Below are 25,186 nucleotides of genomic sequence, written 5' to 3' on the forward strand. Positions count from 1 at the left end.
TTAGCAAAATGTTTTTTTATTAATTGTTTTGCACTTGAGTAAGAATAAAGTTTTGTAATCCAGCAAGATCTACCTCCTTGATTTTCTGTTACTACAGTTGATCTGATCCACAGTCAATGTGTTATGATCCACAGACTGAATGATTATTTTTCTACCATTCATAGATAAAAACAAACACAAAAGTGTTTGTATCAACTAGATGACCTAATTATAACAAGTGCATCAATGGGATCGCAAGCAACACCACATTAGCAAAGTAGGAGGCGTGAGCTCCTTATTGGTTATTCTATGGAGAAAGGATGGGTAATCAGATTGTGCATGTAGTTATCATGTAGAGTGGGAGCTACATCAGTGACCCCTGGACTTCAGACTCTACAGAAACACTTTACTCAATGACAGACATTTGGCAAAGAAAAGTGCTGAATAAACACACAGTACACCTTTCAACACAGGCACACACATTAACGTAGGGATGAGAGCATCAACATGGGCACTCAAACAGCATAAATCAACATAGACACAAACATGCCATCAAGGACACAAGCACATATAAACACGTGTCGATATGTGCTCAAGAGTATGCATGTTAACAAACAAAAATACTATAAACAGGAATACACATCAGGACATATGTGAACAGTCAAAAACACAAAATCACACGTATAACAGATGAAAGAGTCCCTAATATACCTATGCAATAACAAAAAAAATGCATAGCCTGAGAAGACAGACAAGAAAGTAGACAAAGTTAAAAATCATACAACACCAAGTTATAGTCCAACAGGTTTATTTGGAATATGTTGGACTATAACCTGGTGTTGTGTGATTTTTAATTTTGCCCACCCCAGTCCAACACCGGCATCTCCAAATCATGACAAGAACTGTAGTGAATCTAATCTAATCTAAAAAAAAGGTAGAATACAAAGCAAGCAGGCAAACTTTCAAATTTCACAATACTTGTTTACCAAAACAAAGCTCTCTCATGATAAAGCTGTAAAGAATGTAAAGAAAAAAACCCTCCAGAAAACGGTGTGCAGCAGAGATTCTGTTAGTCTCCACACTAACACTTTACTCCACGTTATTTCCTTATTAATAAAACTGTCTAATCACACAATTATACAGCCACAACATCCATGTTAACATACAGATAAACAGAAGCACGTGTAATGACACACATGAGAATGTACATATATGATAACAGGGACAGCAAGTGAGAGCAGACATGAATACACAGACAGGATTGTATAGCATGTTCACATCTAATTATACCAGTAAAGACAATTGCACAATAACCTACATGACATTTGCATCCATGAAACATACGTGCAGGACAGATACATGAGGACATACGAAACGACAACACAGACATGTGCACAATGACACGCACACAGACAGCAAACAGGTTTCACACAATTCCTTACAAACAAAAAGTGCCTTCTCTTAAATGTAATGGAATGCTAACAAAAACCCTTCTAGAAAGAACACTCATTGTCAGAAGCCCCAGTTGTCTGTCCTTTTGGCTGGTCCAGGCAGCAGGAGCTGTGGTTGGTTCCATCTGACTAACATTAAAGATGGGTTGACTGAGGCAGCTCCATATCTCTCACCTACCCCTTAAGGGGGGCAGAAATCTGCAAAGTAGGGATGCTGCAAGGCTTCTTCAGCTGAAATCCTTTGCACTGGGTTACATTTCAACAGATTCTGTAAATAAAAACAAAAAGGGACAAATATATTTCAGGGCATTAAACAGGACAATTGTAAATACTGTCCTTGCACAGGGGAGGGGATAAAACTTGCAAAGATGGGCAGCTACAGGTCATTCTGCTGAAAAGCGATCGACGAATTGGGGGCACGGTTTCTAAAGCGCGAACTTTTGAAGTGTGTATTGGTTATAATGTGATTCTGGCCTCATTAGCTGAAATGGTGCTGCTATTATGTGATTTTCTTGTAACAGGGGATTGCACAAGAACGGAACTACCACGTTATAGCAGAATTGATTGCACTGGTATTCCTCCAGAAAACTTTGATACAAGCAAGTTTTTTTTGACGTAATCCCAATTTGTTAAGGGCCACAAAAAAAATTGAAAAATGTTAGGTAAGCAAGGAACAAATTCAACAGGGAGGCAGGTACACAAACAGAAAATATCAACATCTTATATAAAGCACAGAAACAGGCCATTTGGCCCAATCAGTCCATGCTCTGGTCAAGCCTCCTCCCATCTTTCCTTAAATTTAAATCTGTGGGACAGGGTTCCACATTCTCACCACCCTTTTGATAAAGGAGTCTCTGCCGAATTCCCTGTTAGGTCTCTTGGTAATTATATTATTTTGGTGATCCCTGGTTCTGGTCTTCCCCACAACAGGAAACATTCTCTGCATCCACGCAATCAAAACCTTTTATAATTTAGAAGACCACAATCAGATCATTTAAAAGTAAACTACATAGGATAAATAGACAAAGTATTTTCCCTGGGGCCAGGGAGTCCAGAACTAGACTGCATAGGTTTAGGGTGAGAGGGGAAAGATATAAAAGAGACCTAAGGGGCAACTTTTTCATGCAGAGGGTGATACGTGTATGGAATGAGCTGCCAGAGGATGTGTGGAAGCTGGTACAATTGCAATATTTAAGAGGCATTTGGATGGGTATATGAATAGGAAGGGTTTGGTGGGATGTGGGCCGGGTGTTGGCAGGTGGGACTAGATTGGGTTGGGATATCTGGTCGGCATGGACGGGTTGGACCAAAGGGTCTGTTTCCATGCTGTACATCTCTATGACTATAGAGTCATGTGTAGGTCAGACCAGGCAAAGGTGACAGATTTCCTTTTCTAAAGGGATATTAGTGAACCAGACGGGTTTTTATAGCAACCAACTAGAAACCAGTGTTCGATTCTCAATCCATTAATTGAACTTCGTCAAGGGCAGGTCGTGTCTCACAAACCTCATCGAGTTTTTTAAGAAGGTGACCAAACATGGAGAGGAGGGTAGAGCAGTTAACGTGGTGTACATGGACTTCAATAAAGCCTTTGATAAGGTTCCACATGGTAGGCTGTTGGAGAAAATGCAGAGGCATGGAATTGAGGGTGATTTAGCAGTTTGGATTAGAAACTGGCTTTCTGGAAGACGGCAGTGAGTGGTGGTTGATGGAAAATATTCAGCCTGGAGTCCGGTTACTAGCGGTGTGACACAGGATCTGTTTTGGCACCACTGCCGTTTGTCCTTTTTATAAATGACTTAGACACAGGAACAGGTGGATGGATTAATAAATTTACAGGTGACACTAAAGTTGGTGGACAGTTTGGAAGAATATTACAGATTGCAGGGGGACTTGGATAAACTGCAAAATTGGGCTGAGATGTGGCAAATGGAGTTAAATGCAGCTAAATGTGAGGTGATGCACTTTGGGAAGAATAACAGGAAGGCAGAGTACTGGGTCAATGGAAAGATTCTTGGTAGTGTGGATGTGCAGAGGGATCTTGGAGTCCAGGTACATAGATCCCTGAAAGTTGCCACCCAGGTGGATAGTGCTGTTAAGAAGGCACACGGTGTGTTAGGTTTCATTCATAGAGGGATTGAGATCCGGAGCCTCAATATCGTGCTGCAACTATACAAAACGCTGGTGCGGCCACATTTGGAATATTGTGTACAGTTCTGGTCCCCCATATTTCAGGAGGATGTGGAAGCATTGGAAAAGGTGCAGAGGAGATTTACCAGGATGTTGCCTGGTCTGGAGGGAAGGTCTTATGAGGAAAGGCGGAGAGAGTTGGGTCTGTTCTCATTGGAAAGAAGGCGGCCAAGGGGGGATTTGATAGAGACTTACAAGGTGATCAGAGGATTAGATAGGGTAGACAGTGAAAGTCTTTTCCCTAGGATGATGATGTCAGCGTGTATGAGGGGGCATAACTACAAATTGAGGGGTGATAGATTTAAGACAGATGTCAGAGACAGGTTCTTTACTCGGAGAGAGTGGTAAGGGCGTGGAATGCACTACCTGCTAATGTAGTTAACGCAGCCACATTAGGGAGATTGAAACAATCCTTGGATAAGCACATGGATGATTTTGGGATAGTGTAGGGGGACGAGCTGAGAATAGTTTACAGGTCGGCGCAACATCGAGGGCCGAGGGGTCTGTTCTGCGCTGTGTTGCTCTATGTTCTAACTTAAACATTCCACCAGCTCTTATCATGGGATTTGGGCCTTTTCCCCAAGAACATTAGTCTGAGCTTCTGGATTACTAGCCGCAATGACATTAAAACTATACCTATCTCTGATACAGGTTTAGAAAAACTTTCTTACTTTTCAAACCTACTCCTCTAGAAATAAAGCCTATTGTTTGATTTGGCTTTTTGTTATTGCCTTGCTCACCTGTGGTACAACTTTTAGTGAGCACTGTATTTGTTCTCAGAGATCCCTTGGTGTCTCTATCCCATCTAAATGTCTGTGCCTGCCCTTCCCATCCTTTCTCACATTTATTACTGTGGAACTTCCTTTGCCGGTTATTTGCCCATTTTCCAAGTTTATTGAATCCTCCTGTAATCGGGTGGTTTTGCTCAGTACTGACTATCTGTCTCTCTGATTTGATATCATCCACAAATTTAGAAAATACATGTTGTGGGAATTTGTGTTGCAGACGTTTTGTTCCCTGTCTAGGTGAGATCCTCGGTGCTTGGGAGCCTCCTGTGAAGCGCTTCTGTGATGTTTCCTCCGGCATTTATAGTGATTTGTACCTGCCACTTCCGGTTGTCAGTTCCAGCTGTCCGCTGCAGTGGCAGGTATATTGGGTCCAGGTCGATGTGCTTATTGATTGAATCTGTGGATGAGTGCCATGCCTCTAGGAATTCCCTGGCTGTTCTCGGTTTGGCTTGTCCTATAATAGTAGTATTGTCCACCTATGGGCGAGAGACACTAAGACAAGCCAGGAAATGGGAATCCTGTGCCAACCGCCTGAGCGCCACATAAGAACAACTCCAATTCCTGCATGAATGCCGAAAGAATCGAATCCTTCCACCATGTGTCAGATACAGACTACCAGTCAACAACCCACAAGCCAGGGACACAGCCAGACAGAACGGATTCAGGATGATCCAGGTAATGATTACTGATGCACACAACAGACTTCACAAATACAGACAAGAAACTGTGCGCCAAAAATCATTAATTTCAAAAACCACCAATCAGGAATGGACCCGGACCATAGAACAGGCCGTCACCATAGTACAGAACAGGACCACACACCGCAAAAAAACAGCACTAAAAGAAAAAATGGCCAAACTAACACACAACAGAGAGGACACCACAACACACTCCAGGATTAGAAACCTTTCCCACAGACAGCTCACAGACACGGAAAGAACAATACAGGCCAATGGACTCAACTACAACCACAGGGACGCCAAGACAGCAGACTTCCTAGCAGCACTAGGATGCACACTCAGGAACAATGGATTGACAGAAGAGACACAACAAACAGTGGGACAAAGTATCATACCCCTAATAACAAGGAAAAGACAAACACACAACCTCAACACTAAGGAGAAAGAAGCACTAAAATCACTAAGAAACGATAAGAACATAATCATACTAGCAGCAGACAAAGGCAGGATGACGGCCATCCTGGACAAAGCAGACATCATCCAAAAAGCGCAACAACTACTTGCAGATACCAACACCTACCAAAAGAGGGAGTCTGACCCCACCCCACAGCTCACCAATAGGATAAACAACACACTGAGGAACATACAAAAAAACAGATAACCAGGTCTGACCTACAGAGAATGAAACCGGAAAGCAACAACACCCCCAGATTCTATGGACTACCTCAAGTACACAAACCAGACATCCCACTCAGACCCATAGTATCACTACCAGGGACATCATCACACAAACTGGCGAAAGAGCTACAACAGAAACTGAAACACCTGATCAGCGGATCCAGACACTCTACACAGTCAACACAGGAATTCTTGGACATCATCAGAAATATACACATAGACAAGGAAGAAACTATGGTCTCATTCAATGTAACGGCACTGTTCACCTCTATCGACAAAACCCTAGCCAGAGAAACAATAGCCAACCCGATGGACATACAGAACAGACAACAAAACGGGGAACCTATCAACAAAGACGGCATACTCAAACTACTGGGCCTGTCCCTCACAACACACTTCACATTCAACAACCAAATATATGAACAAATCAACGGCACACTCATGGGCTCACCCATCTCTGGACTCATAGCAGAAGCGGTATTGCAAAGATTAGAACAGTCTTACTAAAAATTTAACCCAAACTCTGGGTCAGATATGTGGATGACACCTTTGTAATCATTAAAAACACAGAAATAGAGAACACACACCGGATCATCAACGCCGCACTCACAGGAATCCGATTCACTAGAGAGGGAGAAAAGGACAACCAGCTCCCATTCCTAGACGTGATGGTACAGAGAACACCTAACAGAGAATTCATCACAAAGGTATACAGGAAAGCCACACACACAGACCAAGTCCTGAACTACGAAAGCAACCACCCCAACACACACAAAAGAAGTTGCATCAAAACACTGTTCAAAAGGGCCACAACACACTGCAGTATACCAGAACTGCAAAAAGAGGAAGAAGAACACCTTATACAATGTATTCGCCAAAAACGGATACCCGTGCAATTTCATCAACAGATGCTAAGGGAAAGACAACGGAACGAGGACATGCCGCAACCCAAAGGACTAGCCACACTACCATACATCAAGAGCATTTCCGAACTGACAGCCAGACTGCTACGACCACTAGGACTCATAACAGCACACAAACCAACAGCCACTCTCAGACAACTCACCAGAACGAAGGACCCGATACCCAGCATGAGCAAAACCAATGTAGTGTACAAAATCCCATGCAAGGACTGCACAAAACACTACATAGGTCAAATAGGAAGACAGCTAACGATCTGCATCCATGAACACCAACTAGCCACGAAACGACAAGACCAGCTATCCTTAGTAGCCACACACTCAGATGACAAGCAACATGAATTCGACTGGGACAACACTACTATTATAGGGCAAGCCAAACAGAGAACAGCCAGGAAATTCCTAGAGGCATGGCACTCATCCACAGATTCAATCAATAAGCACATCGACCTGGACCCAATATACCGGCCACTGCAGCGGACAGCTGGAACTGACAACCGGAAGCGGCAGATACAAATCACGATAAATGCCGGAGCAAAGATCACAGAAGCGCTTCACAGGAGGCTCCCACACACTGAGGATGTCACCTAGACAGAGGACGAAACGTCTGCAACACAAATTCCCAGCTCGGCGAACAGAACCATAACAACAAATCTTCTCCCAAACTTAGAAAATACATTTTTAATTCCAAAGTCCATATTGTTAATGTAATGTGATGGGAACAGCTGTCCCAGTGTGATTCCTGTGGACATTCTGAAAAACTCCCCCTCTCTGTTTTCAGTCTTGAAGCCAGGAAACAAAGTATTTGGATACTTGTCCTGAATCCACATTTTCTGACCAGATTCATTAGTTTATTATGAGGCACATTATCAAAGGTTTTAATGAAAATTAGAAATATTACATCTCTCACATTACTGTTGCCTAATGTGTGGCACCACCTTAAACAAGTTCGATAACATTGGCTCCCTTTGGAAATCAATGCTGGCTACTGATCAATGGCACAGGAGGAGTCCATTCTTTGAACTATCTCAAGAGAAAACAAAAATGAGAAAACGTGGGAGTGTGGGACCAGGTGAATCACCCTTGCATAGAAACAGCATAGACATCATGGTCAAATAGCCTCCTCTCTGCTGGAACTATATTTTTGATTCTATAAAATCTTTTGCATGAGGTTTAAACCTTCAAGCTTCTGAATCAGACACAAATGTTGCATCAGAGAGCGAGCAGACTGGGGGAGTTAACAAGTACAACTTTAATGGCTCAATTCTCATGGGAATGGTTTAGTACCCAAAGTATCTCTTACCTGGAGTAGGTCTCGTCCAGTAGTGTTGAGTTTAGGAACAACATTTAGTAAAGATGTTGTTGCAGGATACATGGGATAGGGCTGGAAAAGAACAATCAGAGATTCATGTCAAATTACCTACGAGAGATTACACTGGATGGACGAGTCTTATAGTGGGCATACACTAAAATCATTAATAATTAGTCTAACACCCTGCTCTCCTGCCCTCCCCTCTCCAGGATTCTCACTCTAGCTGCAGTGCTTGTGATTCTCATTTGCACCATTAATAAATGCTGAAATAGTCCAAAAAGACTCTGGTTTGGAATGCCAACTGATTCACTCTCCAGAGATGCTGCCAGACCTGGAGTTTTTCCAGCATTCTCAGAGTTTGTTTCAGATCTCCAGCATCTGCAGCATTGTCTCTATTGAGAGTCTATAAATGCTGATCTTGCCAGCAGTGCCCACGTCCCATAAATAAATTCTAGACACTCACTTGCCCCACGACGTCAAATACATTAGCCAGGCTCTGATTAAGGGAGCGAAAGTGAGGACTGCAGATGCTGGAAATTAGAGTCGAGAGTGTGGTGCTGGAAAAGCACAGCAGATCAGGCAGCATCAGAGGAGCAGGAGAGTCAACGTTTCGGGCAAAAAGATCTTCATCAGGCTCTGATTAATTCTAGATTGCCAATAGGGACCTTCGGATCGGTCATGCAGTTCCCAGCACAGCTACTGAGTGATTAATACAGACACGTCATCCCACAATGAGAAATGGGACTCAAACTAAGACACAGGGGTCTGGGGTCAAAGGAAAATGAGGTTAGAAAAGGTCAGGAGCCAAGGAGGAGAAGAGGTGACCAACAGGGAGATGGGGTGATGAGAGGGGGAGGGGGCCTTGGATTTCTGTCTCTTGGAGGTCTGGCCTCGCCCCAATCTCTAAAACTATGGGCAAGCAATAATCCCAATTCCCATAAACCCAAATCCTTCAACCACTCAACCAATCAGAAAGACATGGACTCTGCTTCAAACACAGATATAATCCCTTTGTAATTTTAAACACAACATAGAATCATCCTTTCAGCTTTGCTGTGCTAATGTAAACTCTCCTCAGAGAAGGACACAAAGACTGACTGCAGTAGGAATGCTCCATTCACCTTGTAGTCGGGTAGTTTGGTCATGGACGGCCACTGTTCCTCTGTTGGGGTTCCCAGCAAAGTAAAACAGTTAAGGAACATTCAGGGAAGTGGGTTAGATTGAGATTTGGAAAGAGATAAGGAAGGAGATGAGACACACGTGGGTGTGAGACAGAGAGGCAGGGTCTGGTCGAAACTGAGAGAACAGTAGCTTCGTCATAATCAGAATATCTGCAGCAGCAGTTTCTCCTCTTGTCACTATAAAACCTCAAGATCTAACGCTCTCCTTATTGTGATTTACATCCTGCTCCTTGCTGTCGCCGCTGGACAGACACAGACATGGCTTCTAACAGGACAAGCTAACCGTGAACTCAAACTCACAATCATCCAGTTTCATTCAGCCGGACTGTCCACCTCATTGGGCCAAGCCTTAAAACAGTTGATCACAGTCAAACACAGAGGAGACCTTATTGTTGGAGTTCACTACAAACCACCAGCGTTCCCATCTCACTGCCTGACTGCCTCACCCAGCTATGGAAACCCATGAGTTGATGGATCTGCTGAGATGAGTATCGCATGACACCTCCTCTCTTGTCACTGTCCTCTCTTCCCAGCTCCAAACATTATCCAATAACTCTGTGCCTCAGTTTCACAGCTGACTGTAGATACGTTCACCAGTGTCAACCTCAGTCACTCTGTAACGTAGCACTGGGCAGGGTTATTTAACTCAGAATTGTTCCACACTGCACAGACATCATGGCTGTTCTGTGAGCTAACTGTATGTGCTGACCTTTCCCTCAATAATTTCAGTTAAAAAATATATCAATCCCAAATTTAAAATTAACAACTGACGTTCATGGATGAGAGTTCCACATTTCCCCACCACCTTCTGTTTGAAAGTGGTTCTGAAAGGCTGTTGGCTGTTTTTCTCAGTTTTCAGTCCCAGTGTCAGCATTTGTTATCCAAACCCAACTGCCCTTAAACCCACATGTAGGTCAGACTAGGCAAAAAGGTGGCAGTTTCTTTCCCCAAGGATATCACTGATCCAGACGGAGCTTTACAGCAACAATAACGGCGAGCTTTCAATTCTAAATGTTACTGAATGCAAATTCATCTGCCACGATGGGACTCAAACTCAGATCTGGATACCATTAAGCTGGGGTTGTGGATTACTAGTCCACTGGATCCACAGGTAAGATGCTTCCAAATTTTCTTCCTCTTTTTAAATAGCAGAGCTCTATTCGCCACCCTCCAATCTGCAGGAATTGTTCCAATGTCTACAGAATCTTACATGACCACCAATACATCCACTGTTTCCATGACCACTTCCTTTAACATTCTGGGATGTAGACTATCAGACCCTGGGGATTTCTGTTTTCAGTCCCATTAATTTCTTCAGCATCAATCCTTTGATTTTTACACATTTACAGCTCTTGCTATCTGCTTTTATATCCCCGTACCTTCTCATTGGAGTGGCAATATGCAATCAGCCCTTCGTGCCTGCTTAACCATTTGGTGATGGTTGATCTTATCCTAGTCTCAGCTCTCCGTCCTGCCTGCTCCCCAGAGATCTTCACTCCACTTTTCATTAGAAACATATGGATTCCTTTCTTGAACGTGCTGATTAATGCTGCCTCCACTGTGAGTTCCACAGATACACAACCATCTCAGGGAAGTAGTTTCTCCTTCTCTCAGAGTGAGCAGGGGTAGGTTCAAAACTGTTGTTTGAGACTGTCCCACATGGGGGAACATCTGTTCAACGTCCACTTTATCAATCCCCTTAATTACCACAATCAGATCCCCTCTTGTTCCTCTGTACACCAGTGAGTAAAAGCCCAAGCTATTCAACCACTCCTCATAACAGCCCTACTTGCTCTATTCCCCCCCCTTAAGCACCCACACCTTTGAGCCCCCCTCCCCAAGTAGTAAGCCCCTCTCTCTGATCATGGATCCCTCTGCCCTTTATTTGTACATCATCTCCCACAGCCTTCATGCTTCTGCCCCCAGCTTCCCAAGTAAGCATACCTTCACTCTAACATTGTCAGCTGAACATTTAGTCACAAACCCTCCAAGCCCTACATTCTCATCTAGGAACTTCCTCAGAACTTATTGTAACCCTGATTCATCCAATTCTAAACGTCCCTTCCAAGGTCCTGGCCTCAGTTCCTCTGATAGCTCAGGATGCGATGTCCAGAAAAGCTGCTACTTTTACTGAAATCTTCCCCATGACCAAAAGCACAGGGTTCAAAAAGGATATCGGAAAATCCTCTTCAACTGATCGTCTACATCATTCCCTGGGAACAGTGGCCTTCCTGCATTTGCTAACTCTGCAAAAGAAAACATTTTGTTTTAGTGGGAAGCTTCCAGAAGAATTATTTCATCCAAAATAAAAACAATTCTCAAACTGCACACAAACTAATAAATGGCATTTTAATCCCGTGGGATCATTTTCTTTTCATTACTTGTTGTACTCAGTATCTATCTATCAAAGTAAAAATGGAAATAAACACAAAATGCTGGGGAAGCTCAGCAGGTCTGGCAACATCCGTGAAGAGAGAAAGAGTTCTTCTGGAATCTAAAATGAACCAAGGAGACAGGTTGAAAAGTGAGGAGTTTTAGGCTGTAGGGAAAGTTGGGAAAGGAGTGAAATAGATTATTTCTCCAGTTCCTGACCAGAGCAGGAATTGACACCGATAAAGTCAACAATGTCTTGGAGAAAGAGTTGTCAGGAGCCCTGAGGGGACAGCAACAAGGAAGGTACAATATATCGCACAGACACCACGAGGGCCTAGCCAGGATTCCATGGCCACACCTTCCATTGAGAGGAAAGTTAAAGGGGAAACTGTTCAACAAGAGGACAGGCTCAACCAGGAGGAGGAAGGTGTGATGGTTGGGGAATGTTCAAGTCTTAATTCAGGCAAGTAGCAGAGATTCCTGGACTGGCCTGGAGGGGGAGGAGGCAGGGCCAGGAGAATGGAAATAGTTGAAATGCAATGAGGTATCAGAAGAATCATGAATGTGGAAAATGGTTTGATGCATCAGGTCTGTGACCTACCTGCAAATATACAGCCAGCTGACCACATGTCTATGGAAGTGGAGTAGAGTTTCGCACCAAACAACACATCTGGGGGACGATACCAAAGCGTCACCACCTGCAAGGAGCCAAGGACAGGTTAAGAAAGACCCACGCTCCCACCATCAGGGCATCAGCAGCTGTGTCTAAAGAACGATCCTGCACACAGCCAGCCAATCCAAATCACGATTCAAACAGAAGCAGAATAAACCTTTTACCTAAACAAATTATCAGTTAATCAGGAAGCAGGGTGAGGAGTAAAGTGAGTGCTGATTTTAGGGAGATTAAATACTATAGGCAGTCACAATGTGTGCATATTTCTGATGGCTTACTGAGTTTGTTAAGAAGCACAGTTTAGATTTGATACATTACTTAATTAGATAAAGAAAGCATACAACAGTGGCAACTGGGGATGGTTCAATGATATCAGAAGGGACACAGCTTGTTGCTGCAGTGTGTATCAGTTTCACTGAAGTTTGAAGGCAGCGACCTGCTCTCTAGTCAAGGTTTTCGGGAACTCTACCCAAGGTCTTCTTGTGACCCACCTGAAGAAGAAAGTGAGGACTGCAGATGCTGGAGATCAGAGCTGAAAATGTGTTGCTGGAAAAGCGCAGCAGGTCAGGCAGCATCCAAGGAGCAGGAGAATTGACGTTTCAGACATGAGCCCTTCTTCAGGAAAGGGATTCCTGCAGGATTCTCCTGCTCCTTGGATGCTGCCTGACCTGCTGCGCTTTTCCAGTAACACATTTTCAGCTCCCACCTGAAGACGACAACCCCTGAGGAAGACCACCCTCTGAATCATGCACTTGTTGATATTCCTTATTCCTAGGGGCTGCTAGCCTACTCTGTTGTTAATCAATTATCTGAATCCTTTTGGCCAATGAACATGGGACAGATACTCATATCATCAGGATGCCAGAGTCGACAAGTGTGTGCTGGAAAAGCACAGCAGGTCAGGCAGCATCCAAGGAGCAGGAGAGTGAGCATGAGCCCTTTATCAGGAATGACAGGGACCCAAGGGGGCTGAGAGATAAATGGGAGGGGGTTGGGGCAGCGGGGCGGTAGCTGGGAATGCAATTGAGAGATGAAGGTGAGGGGTGATGGTGATAGGCCAGAGAGAAGGGTGGAGTGGAGAGGTGAGAATGGAGATGGACAAATAGGACCATTCAAGAGGGCAGTGCCAAGTCAGAGGGTTGGAGCTCAGATAAGGTGAGGGCAGGGGAAATGAGGAAACTGGTGAATCAACATTGATCACAGGGGATCAGAGGGTCCCAAGGCAGAAGATGAGGCGTTTTTCCTCAGGTGTCAGGTGACTAGAATTTGGCAGTGGATGAGGCCCAGGACTTGCATGTCCTTGGCAGAGTGGGAGGGGGAGTTAAAGTGTGCGGCGACAGGGCAGTCTCCATTTCCAGCAACTGACTCAACACGGACATCTACTTCAAACCCACTGACTCCCACAGCTACCTGAACTGCACATCTTCCCACCCTACCTCCCATAAAAACGCTGTCCCTCACTCCCCATTCCTCTGCCCTTAGGAGGACCAATTCCACCAGAGAACATCCAAATGGCCGCTTTTCAAAGACAATTTCCCTTCCCAATGTATCTCCTCCACTTCCCACACCTCCGCCCTTGAACCCCACCCCTTCAATCACAACAAGGACAGAATCCCCACTGGTCCTCACCTTCCAACCCACCACCCTCTGGATACAATGCATCATCCTCCACCATTTCCACCACCTACAAACAGACCTCACCACCAGAGATATATTTCCCTCCCATCCCTATCTGCGTTCTGGAGAGACCATTTCCTCGGTGACTCCCTTGTTAGGTCAATGCCTCCCAACAACCCACCCTCCACTCCCAGAACCTTCCTTTGCCACCGCAAGAGGTGTAGAAACTGCACCCACACTGCCCCTTCACTCCATCCTAGGCCCCAAAGGATCCTTCCACATCTGACAGAGATTTAGCTGTACTTCCACACACACGCACACAGGGCCGAAGGGCCTGTACTGTGCTGTAATGTTCTACATCATCTACTGTGTCTGCTGCTCTCGATGTGGCCTCCTCTACATTGGGGAGACAGGATGCCAACTTGCAAAACGTTTCAGAGAACATCTTTGGGACACAAGCACCAACCAATCTTACCGGCCTGTGGCTGAATACTTCAACACCCCCTCCTACTCCACAAAGGACATGCAAGTCCTTGGCCTCTTCCATCCCAAACTCTAACCATCCTATGATTAGAGGAAGTGCACCTCATCTTCTGCTTTGGGACTCTAACCATTGTTGTGGTTCTGTTCGCCGAGCTGAGAATTTGTGTTGCAGACGTTTCGTCCCCTGTCTAGGTGACATCCTCAGTGCTTGGGAGCCTCCTGTGAAGCGCTTCTGTGATCTTTCCTCCGGCATTTGTAGTGGTTTGAATCTGCTGCTTCCGTTGTCAGTTCCAGCTGTCCGTTGCAGTGGTTGCTATGTTGGGTCCAGGTCGATGTGCTTATTGATTGAATCAGTGGATGAGTGCCATGCCTCTAGGAATTCCCTGGCTGTTCTCTGTTTGGCTTGTCCTATAACAGTCGTGTTGTTCCATGCTGCTTGTCATCTGCGTGTGTGGCTACTAAGGATAGCTGGTCATGTCGTTTCGTGGCTAGTTGGTGTTCATGGAGCTTTGAACACCTCTAACCATACGGGATCAACGTTGATTTCATCAGTTTCCCCATTTTCCCTCCCTCCATCCTTTCCCTGATCCAACCCTCTAACTCAGCACCACACTCTCGAACAGTCCTACCTGTCCACCTCCATTCTCACCTATCCGCTCCACCCTCCTCTCCGACCATCAGCTCCCCTACCTTCATCTACCTATCACATTCTCAGCTACCTTGCCCCCAGCCTCCTTTCATCCATCTTGCCAGCAACCCCCAGCCCATGCCTGATGAACAGCTCATGCTCGAAACATCATCTCTCCTGCTCCTCGGATGCTGCCTGACCGGCTGTGCTTTTCCAGCACCATACTCTTCGACCCTGACCTCCAGCATCTGCTGTCCTCACTTTCTCCTATGTCTGGATACCAGGAGTTGTAAGAATTGTTAGAAAGTCTGAAAGCAGCAGCAGCCCACCACCTTCACACAGCCAATGAAAGACACTGACCCAGTCAGCAATGCCACGTGTGAATTAAAAAAAAACATTTTTGTTTGAATGGGAGAATGTGACATGGGGAATACCACAGGGGTCTGTGCTGGGCCCGAAAACTTCGACAATTTACATCAATTACTTAGCCGAGCGTGTGAAGGCAGACAACACCGAAAGAGGCAGGAAAGTCCATTGCAAATTGTGCAGAAGTCAAGAAAGTTGCAGACGGTTAAAGATAGGTTGGGTGAGTGAGCAGAAATCCGGCAGGCAAGTATAACGTGAGAAAATTTGAAGCTGTTTACTTTTGTAGGAGAACTAAAAAAGCAATAGGGATTAAATGCAATTTTATTAAAATATGTCATAACAGAAGTAGGACAACATCTCGTGGCTCATTATGGTGACACACAGTGGGTCAGGCAGACCCTAAGCAGCAGAAATTACCCCTGTACCAGTTTCCAAAGCAAACTAGAAGATATAAACAGATCAGAGAGGTGGGCTTGGAGGGGCAAATCCCTCTTCCTCACCTTTACTGAAAGGAGGCTCGGTGAGAATATTTGAGATTGAAAACTACCCAGCCTGATGTCACACTAGCAAGTATCAACAAATAGGAAAGGTGCTTTGACGTGCAGTTACAGAGCTGTTATGTCTTTGGGATCCAGCTTTATTCTGACAGTTTATGAGAAGAGTCTGGGAAGGTGACTTGAAATTGTTCTCCTACCTCTGCAGAGTAACATCGGACAGGGATTCCAAACGCTCGAGCAAGCCCAAAATCAGCCAGCTTCAGCTCACCGTTCTGTCAGAGGGTAACAGACAGCACAGAAGTACAATAATAACACAGCGATACTGACTTACAATTCTCACAGACATCACTGCCAGCCTCTCCTAACGGAGATTTCCCAGAACAGACACCCCCTTCCATCCCACAAGGCTTCCCAGGACAGACAGCAGATTTCTCAGCCCCAGAGGGAGGGCACCCCGTAGACCATTAACATCTTGTCTACACATCCCTCTGAAGGGCTTGTACATCGAGCAGTATCTCAGGGTCACAGTAGTTCCTCTGAGCATCTCACGAATTTTGTGCAGCCCTTCGCAAAAGCCTCCATGCCCCTCATGAGGGTCTTTCTGATTCTGATGGTCTTTGCTGTCCACTCAGACTCACCCTGTTGATCAGGAGGTTTTGTGGTTTCAGGTCTCTGTGCAGCACGTTCCTGCTGTGACAGAATGCCAAACCCTTCAGTAACTGATACATAAACGACTGCAGGAAAACAACAAAAGAAATTGCAAGATTAAAGATAGACAAGTTTGCCCAGGAAGTGTTTGATAGGACAACGTATCAGTTTCTCAAATACACAGTCCCCAACGGATATAAAAGAGAATGCATTTACCTTCACAATCTCAGGATCCAGGTCTCCATTGCAGCTGTCAAAATACTTCTTCAAATCCTGTCATAAAGTTCAAGAGGTGAGACTGTAAGAACTGTACTTACAAGAGACCCATCCACAAAACAACATCGGTAGGAAAAGGAATGGGGGTTTAAGACAGAAAATCAGGGAGCTAGGGTGGAAGCTTAGTGCTGGAACACAGAGCACCATCTCTGGTTTGTTGCCCATGCCCCATGCTAGTGAGGTGAGGAATAGGGAGAGAGAGGAGTTGAACACGTGGCTACAGGAATGCTGCAGGAGGGAATGTTTCGGATACCTGGATTTGGGGCTCATTCTGGGGTAGGTGGGACCTCTACAAACAGGATGGTCTACAGATCAACCACAACGGTACCAATATCCTGAGGGGAAGTTTGCAAATGCTCTTCGGGAGGGTTTAAACTAATTCAGCAGGGGGATGGGAACCTGAATTGTAGTTCCAGTGTCCAGGATGTTGAGAGTAGTGAGGTCAGAAATATGGTTTCAAAGTCACAAGAGTTCACCGGCAAACAGCAAGGTGGTTTGAAGTGTGTCTACTTCTACGCTAGGAGCATCCGGACTAAGGTGGGTGAACTTGCAGCATGGGTTGGTACCTGGGACATTGATGTTATGGCCATTTTGGGGACATGGATAGAGCAGGGACAGGAATGGTTGTTGTGGGTTCCGGGGTTTAGATGTTTCAGTAAGAACAGAAAAGGTGATAAAAGAAGGGGGAGGTGTGGCATTGTTAGTCAAGGACAGTATTACGATGTCAGAAAGGAAGTTTGAGGACTCGTCTACTGAGGTAGTTTGGGCTGAGGTTAGAAACAGGAAAGGAGAGGTCACCTTGTTGGGAGTTTTCTACAGGCCTCCGATTTGTTCCAGGGATGTAGAGGAAAGGATAGCAAAGATAATTCTGGTTAGGAGTGAGAGTAACAGGGTAGTTGTTATGGGGGACTTTAACTTTTCAAATATTGATAGGATGTACTATAGTTCGAGTACTTAGATGAGCCAATTTTTGACAAATTTGTGCAGAATGGTTTTCTGACACAGTATGTAGACAAGCCAAGAAGGAGGGAGGCCACCTTGGATTTGGTACTGAGTAGCTAATGAACTTAGCTAGGTGTTAGATTTGGAGGTAGGCAAGCACTTTGGTGATAGTGACCACAATTCAGTAATGTTTACTTTAGTGATGGAAAAGGATATACAGAAGGACAAGAGTTATTGCATGGGGAAAGGCAATGATGATGTGATTAGGTGAGATTTAGGATGCATAGGATTGGAAAGGAAACGGCAGGGGATGGATACGCTTGAAATGTGGAGCTTAGTCAAGAAACAGCTACTGCAGGTCCTTAATAAGTATGTACCTGCCAGGCAGGGAAGGAGTGGTTGAGCGAGGGAGCTGTGGTTTACTAAAGAAGTTGAATCTCTTGTCATAAGAAAGAAAGAAAAAGACTTAGGTTAGGATGAGATGTGAAGGCTTAATTAGGGCATGTGAGAGGTAAAGGTTAGCCAGGAGAGACCTAAGGAGAGAACTAAGAGGAGCCAGGAAGGGACATGAGAAGTTGTTGGCGGATAGGATTAAGGAAAACCCTAAAGCTTTCTATAGGTATATCAGGAATAAAAGAATGACTCCACAAAGATTAACAATAGTAGCGGGAAGTTGTGCGTAGAGTCCGAGGAGATGGAGAAGTGCTAAATGAACATTTTTTGTCAGTATTCACATTGGAAACCACAATGCTGTTGAGGAGACTACTGATATATAGGCTACTAGGCCGGACGGAATTGAGGTTCACAAGGAGATGTTAGCAATTCTGGAAAGTGTAAAAATAGATAAGTCCCCGGACTGGATGGGATTTATCCTGGGATTCTCTGGGAAGCCAGGGAGGTGATTGCAGAGCCTTTGGCTTTGATCTTTATGTCATCACTGTCAACAGGAATAGTGCCAGAAGACTGGAGGATAGCAAATGTTGCCCCCTTGTTCAAGATGTTGTTAATATACTTAATGATCCAGTCTCCACAGCCCTCTGTGGTAAAGAATTCTGCAGATTCACTCCCCTCAGAGAAGAAATTCCTCCTCAGCTCTGTATTAAATGTGCAACCCCTTACTCTGAGATTACACCCTCAGGTCCTGGATCCTCCCACAAAAGGAAACTAAACTTTCCTTGTCTCCCCTGTCAAGTCCCCTAAGAATCTGGTACATTTCAATAAGCTCACCTTTCATTCTCCTAAACTCCAATGAACATCTACTCAACCTCTCCTCACATCGACACTCCCATCACACTGGTAGGAGCCTAGTGAACCTTCTCTGGACTGCCCCCAATGCCACAATATCTTTCCTAAAATTCCCAAGACTGTTCTCCAGATTCCAGTTCTGGTTTGATTGGTGCCTTACAGGGTTTTAGCAAAACCTCCCTCCATTCATATCCATTCCCTCTGAAATAAAGCTGAATATTCCTTTTGGTTCTCCTTTTACCCCGAACTGGACACTGTGCAGTCATGTCTCTGCATATCCCAATCTATAAGTCTGTCCCAAGTATTTCAATATAATGACCTCAAACCCCTCAATGTGATTCAGGACTATAACTCACTCCTTGCCTCACTGGGATACTGCAATGGAAATCAAGCCCCACTAGCCCAGGGGAAATCACAAAGATTAAAGATTTTATTAAAGTACACAAGATTCCCCAATTTACTGTCACTTGGACCCAGGCTAACAAAAAATGGGGACATGTTTCTGCACTTTGAGAATGGCTGTTACAAATAAATAGTTATTTATCAGCTGTTAAAATCCATGAACTATCAACATAAAAGTCTCCCAATTGAAACTCTAACCTCCTTATAAAACGTCTTTTACACACAACACAGATGATTAAAAATAAATGGTACAAGGGTGGATGGAATAACAGCAAAGGCTGATGTGGCTGGATGGAAAGACAGGGAAGGGAGTTCACTGGTTCCTGTGCATAGGGTTCACTGAGACAATCCTTTTCGCATATCAGGACTTGCTGCTTCTCAATCTGTCTTCTCCAGCAACTTTGCATTTGCTTACAGGAGGCACAGAGCAACTGCTTCATAAATTATAAAGTCTCTGACTTACTGGTAAAAAGCCACAACTACCAAAGGAAAATCAACAAAGGCTTTCTTTGGGATTTAGATATTTCTTACTGAAGAGAGGAAAGACCCCAGCTCCAGTTTTAGAGGTTTGAAGGCTTTTGGCGATGTTGTTCACATCCCAATTTATTGAGTGACTTGGGAGACAATCATATAGTTGCTGACAGGCAGTCATCAACAACGGGTTCTAATTCACAGGCTAATCAGCTATTCATTGCGAGACAAACCCCGATTTGGACACACTCGCTGGCTCCAGTCTGCCTGCACTAACCTCTCCGCACTGTTGACAAAGCAGCAATGTGAACAGCAAGGACGAATGTTGGTACCTTGCTTTTAAAAAGCGCAGCAACCTCTTTCACAATCCGCTATTTTTAAAACAGTTCTTTTCCCATTTCAGCCCACAATCAAAAACGTGGAGAAATAAAATCAAATAGTCAAATTCTAAATATAAACTCCTGGATCCCTCAAGTAGTTACCAAACTAGACGTCAATCCTGCATATTTTAAAACCTCTAGATTTGATTCCAATCGGTGACTTAATCTTATGGCATCTATTTTCTATTTACATGAATACATTGTGTACAAGATGATGAGGGGTTTAGATAGGGTTGACCATGAGAACTTTTTTCCACGTATGGAGTCAGCTATTACGAGAGGGCATAGCTTTAAATTAAGGGGTGGTAGGTATAGGACAGATGTTAGGGGTAGATTCTTTACTCAACGAGTCATGAGTTAATGGAATGCCCTGCCAGTAGCAGTGGTGGACTCTCCCTCTTTATGGGCATTTAAACGGGCATTGGATAGGCATATGGAGGATAGTGGGCTAGTGTAGGTTAGGTGGGCTTGGATCGACGCAACATCGAGGGCCAAAGGACCTGTACTGCGCTGTATTTTTCTATGTTCTATGTTCTGGAACGTTCAATTACATTTCAGGCTGTAACTTACTCCTTAGCATCTGTGATTCTGTATGTAAAGCCCCCCCCCCCTACCGTGTATGACAGCCCAGCCTTTAACTCACTCTGTTACTGTCTGTTGGAGTTGGAGGCTGTTGCAGGGATCTGTAGTTACCTGGTCACAATACTCAAACACAAGAGTCAGCTTCTTATCACTGTGCAGGACATCATGTAACCTTCAGAGGAAAAAGAAAATTCTGATCAGATTAATTCTCCCTGGCTGCAGAACGAATGCTTCAGAAATTAAGTGTTGCTGTGGGCATGATGTTTGATCCCAACTTTTACAACAAATACAACTGGCTCAACATGAGTAATAACCAGCAGGAGGTGGCTCCCACTGAATCTTGCCCCAGGGTTAATCCCCACTTCCTGAACTACGCCCACTCACCTTTGCTCAAGAATTCTCAAACAGTACCTGGAATTTTGCAAATGTCCCCGAACCCTGCCCTGTGATTCCTCAGTCTTGTCTGACCCAGCCCCCTTAGCCCAATCCTTGAGGTGCTGGGTTCAATCCCCACCATCTCCATTGGGCACTCCTGTGGTATTGCCCCTGTCTCTGGACCAGGAACTCCAGATTCTCATCCCACCTTCTCCAGAGGTACGTCATAACATCTCTAAACAGACTGATTAGAAAAATTTTTTTTTAGATCAGCCCAATTCTGGCTCCACAGTCTTTTGAACCCAGTGTGTTGAAAACAGAGACCGCCCTCCTCCTAACTGTGTCAGAAACTATTGTTTCTATGGTCACTGGTGCCCTCGAGTCAGAGTGTTCCAGTACGGCACAAAAACATAACAAACCTCAGGCCCTCAGCACAGAGACTGCAACAGATTGTGGGTGTCTGTGGCAAATGCCTGTCTTACCTCACAATATTTTTATGTTTCAGCTCTTTCAGAAGGCAGATTTCCCGCAGAGCTGAGCTTGGGACACCCTAACATAAACAGAATGAAGACAGAATTAAATACAGCGGCTACAGGTTCCTAATGTCAGAGGGTTAATCACAGAAAGACTCAGATGCACACAGAAACAGACCCGACAGTCCAACTCATCCATGCCGACCAGATATCCTAAACTAATGTAGTCCCATTTGCCAGCACTTGGCCCATATCCCTCTAAACCCTTCGTATTCATATACCCATTGAGGTGCCTTTTAACTGCTGTAGTTGTACCAGCCTCCACCACTTCCTCTGGCAGCTCATTCCATACACACACCACCCTCTGTGTGAAAGTGTTGCCCCTCAGGTCCCTTTTATATCTTTCCCCTCTCATGCTAAACCTATGCCCTCTAGTTCTGGACTCTCCCAACCCAGGGAAAAGACCTTGTCTATTTACCCTATCCACGCTCCTCATGATTTTATAAATGTCTATAAAGGTCAACCCCCAGCCTCCAATGCTCCAGGGAAAACAGCCCTAGCCTATTCAGCCTCTCCCTGTAGCTCAAATCCTCCAACCCTGGCAACATCCTTGTAGATCTTTTCTGAACCCTTTCAAGTTTCACAACATGCTTCCTATAGGAGGGAGACCAGAATTGCAAGTAATATTCCAACAGTAGCCTAACCGATGTCTAAGACAGCAATGCCAAATGATACTACTTTTGACGTATGCAACTGAACAGGAGAAGATATGAAGTAGGAGAAGACCACTCAGGCCCTGAAGCCTGTCCTGTCATTCAACAAGATCATGGCTGATCTGCCCAGGCCTCATCTCTCATGTCAGCTCTGCATAGCTGTGAACTCCCTGACAGTTCAAGCATCTATCTAACTCCTCACTGGTCTATCCACCAGGGTACAGAATTCCAGGTGTCCCTTCCCTTCTAGAAGAAAAAAAAATCTTATTCACATTTGTTTTAAAAGAATGTCCCAATTCTGTAAACACGTCTCCAATTTTGAGGTTACCCTACTGGGGGAAACACTTTCTCAACGTCTACCTTGTCAAACCCCCTCAAAGATTTCTACGTTTCAAGAGATCGATCCTCATCCTTCTAAACTCTAATGAATAAACATCCTGTTTAGCTGCAATCTCTCCATCCTGTCGACCCATCAAATAATTAACTTTATAAGCAGCTGCTTGCAGTATTCTGGTGCAGATCTGAGATCAGATTTACCTCATCGTCATCATCCAGACGCACTCTTTTCAAAGCAACAATTTCATGGGTTTCTCTGTTTTTTGCCTTAAAGACGGTGCCATATGTTCCTGAGGGGAAAGGAAACACAACCGCTTCCACATTTACAATTTCCATTTCAAGTAAACAGCGTCATGTTTTTAACCTGAACATAGAGATGCAGAGGGTTCAGAGAGAGAACAGAGAAAAACTCCTGCAACCTCAGTGGGTCAGTGCTGAGGGAGCGCCGCACTGTCGGAGGGTCAGTGCTGAGGGAGTGCCGCACTGTCGGAGGGTCAGTGCTGAGGGAGTGCCGCACTGTCGGAGGGTCAGTGCTGAGGGAGTGCCGCACTGTCGGAGGGTCAGTGCTGAGGGAGCGCCGCACTGTCGGAGGGTCAGTGCTGAGGGAGTGGGCACTGTCGGAGGGTCAGTGCTGAGGGAGCGGGCACTGTCGGAGGGTCAGTGCTGAGGGAGTGGGCACTGTCGGAGGGTCAGTGCTGAGGGAGTACCGCACTGTCGGAGGGTCAGTGCTGAGGGAGTGGGCACTGTGGGAGGGTCAGTGCTGAGGGAGCGCCGCACTGTCGGAGGGTCAGTGCTGAGGGAGCGGGCACTGTCGGAGGGTCAGTGCTGAGGGAGTGCCGCACTGTCGGAGGGTCAGTGCTGAGGGAGTGCCGCACTGTCGGAGGGTCAGTGCTGAGGGAGCGCCGCACTGTCGGAGGGTCAGTGCTGAGGGAGTGGGCACTGTCGGAGGGTCAGTGCTGAGGGAGCGGGCACTGTCGGAGGGTCAGTGCTGAGGGAGTGGGCACTGTCGGAGGGTCAGTGCTGAGGGAGTACCGCACTGTCGGAGGGTCAGTGCTGAGGGAGTGGGCACTGTCGGAGGGTCAGTGCTGAGGGAGTGCCGCACTGTCGGAGGGTCAGTGCTGAGGGAGTGGGCACTGTCGGAGGGTCAGTGCTGAGGGAGTGGGCACTGTCGGAGGGTCAGTGCTGAGGGAGTGGGCACTGTCGGAGGGTCAGTGCTGAGGGAGTACCGCACTGTCGGAGGGTCAGTGCTGAGGGAGTACCGCACTGTCGGAGGGTCAGTGCTGAGGGAGTGCCGCACTGTCGGAGGGTCAGTGCTGAGGGAGTGCCGCACTGTCGGAGGGTCAGTGCTGAGGGAGTGCCGCACTGTCGGAGGGTCAGTGCTGAGGGAGTGCGGCACTGTGGGAGGGTCAGTGCTGAGGGTCAGTCGGGCTCCAGGCCAGGGCCGGATTCCCCTCTGGACGGTGCGGAGTCCGGGGCCGGGCCCAGGATCCTGGGAATCGGGCCCCTCCTTCTCCGGGAAGAGGTGGGCGGCCAGCATCACAGCGACGGGCCGATGCTCTACCCTCTCCCTCCCCCTCCCCAACCGGACACTCGGCCCCTCTCCCGCCGCCTTTACCTTCACCGATTTTTTCCAGTTTCTCGTATTTCTGCATCTCGGCGGCTCAGCACTGAGCGGCGGGAAACCGGCCCACAGCGCCACCGCCCGGCCCGGAGGACCCACAGCGCCGCCGCCCGGCCCGGAGGACCCACAGCGCCACCGCCCGGCCCGGAGGACCCACAGCGCCACCGCCCGGCCCGGAGGACCCACAGCGCCACCGCCCGGTCACAGCGCCACCGCCCGGCCCGGAGGACCCACAGCGCCACCGCCCGGCCCGGAGGACCCACAGCGCCACCGCCCGGCCCGGAGGACCCACAGCGCCACCCGCTCACAGCGCCACCGCCCGGCCCGGAGGACCCACAGCGCCACCGCCCGGCCCGGAGGACCCACAGCGCCACCCGCTCACAGCGCCACCGCCCGGCCCGGAGGACCCACAGCGCCACCGCCCGGCCCGGAGGACCCACAGCACCTTCGCCCGGCCCAGAGGACTCACAGCGCCACCGCCCGGCCCGGAGGACCCACACCACATCCCGCTCACAGCGCCACTGCCCGGCCCGGATGAGCAACAGCACCATCCGGTCACAGCGCCACCGCCCGGCCTGGAGGACCCAAAGCACCACCCACTCACAGCGCCACCGCCCGGCCCAGAGGACCCACAGCACCACCCAGTCACAGCGCCATCACCCGGCCCGTGATCTATATGAACTTCAGTAAGGCGTTTGACAAGGTTCCCCATGGGAGACTGGTTAGCAAGGTTAGATCTCATGGAATACAGGGAGAACCAGCCATTTGGATACAGAACTGGCTCAAAGGTAGAAGATAGAAGGTTGTGGTGGAGGGTTGTTTTTCAGACTGGAGGCCTGTGACCAGTGGATTGCCACAAGGATCGGTGCTGGGTCCTCTACTGTTTGTCATTAACATAAATGATTT

General features: G+C 46.5%; 1 protein-coding gene across 1 annotated transcript; it reads right to left on the reverse strand.

The window, feature by feature from the left end:
- Positions 1-24,376, reverse strand: cdk5 (cyclin dependent kinase 5). The gene is made up of 12 exons (XM_060823946.1): positions 24,275-24,376; positions 22,861-22,949; positions 21,620-21,687; positions 20,874-20,934; positions 16,681-16,737; positions 16,455-16,550; positions 16,014-16,088; positions 12,154-12,250; positions 11,356-11,425; positions 9,120-9,180; positions 7,990-8,070; positions 1-1,698 (listed from the first exon to the last, which is right to left on the reverse strand). Exons 1-12 carry the CDS (start codon positions 24,309-24,311, stop codon positions 1,612-1,614), a joined length of 879 nt encoding a protein of 292 aa, XP_060679929.1. The 5' UTR covers positions 24,312-24,376; the 3' UTR covers positions 1-1,611.
- Between the last annotated feature and the right edge of the window lie 810 nt (positions 24,377-25,186).

This window comes from Hemiscyllium ocellatum, chromosome 4 (assembly GCF_020745735.1).
Source record: "Hemiscyllium ocellatum isolate sHemOce1 chromosome 4, sHemOce1.pat.X.cur, whole genome shotgun sequence".
NCBI lineage: Eukaryota > Metazoa > Chordata > Chondrichthyes > Orectolobiformes > Hemiscylliidae > Hemiscyllium > Hemiscyllium ocellatum.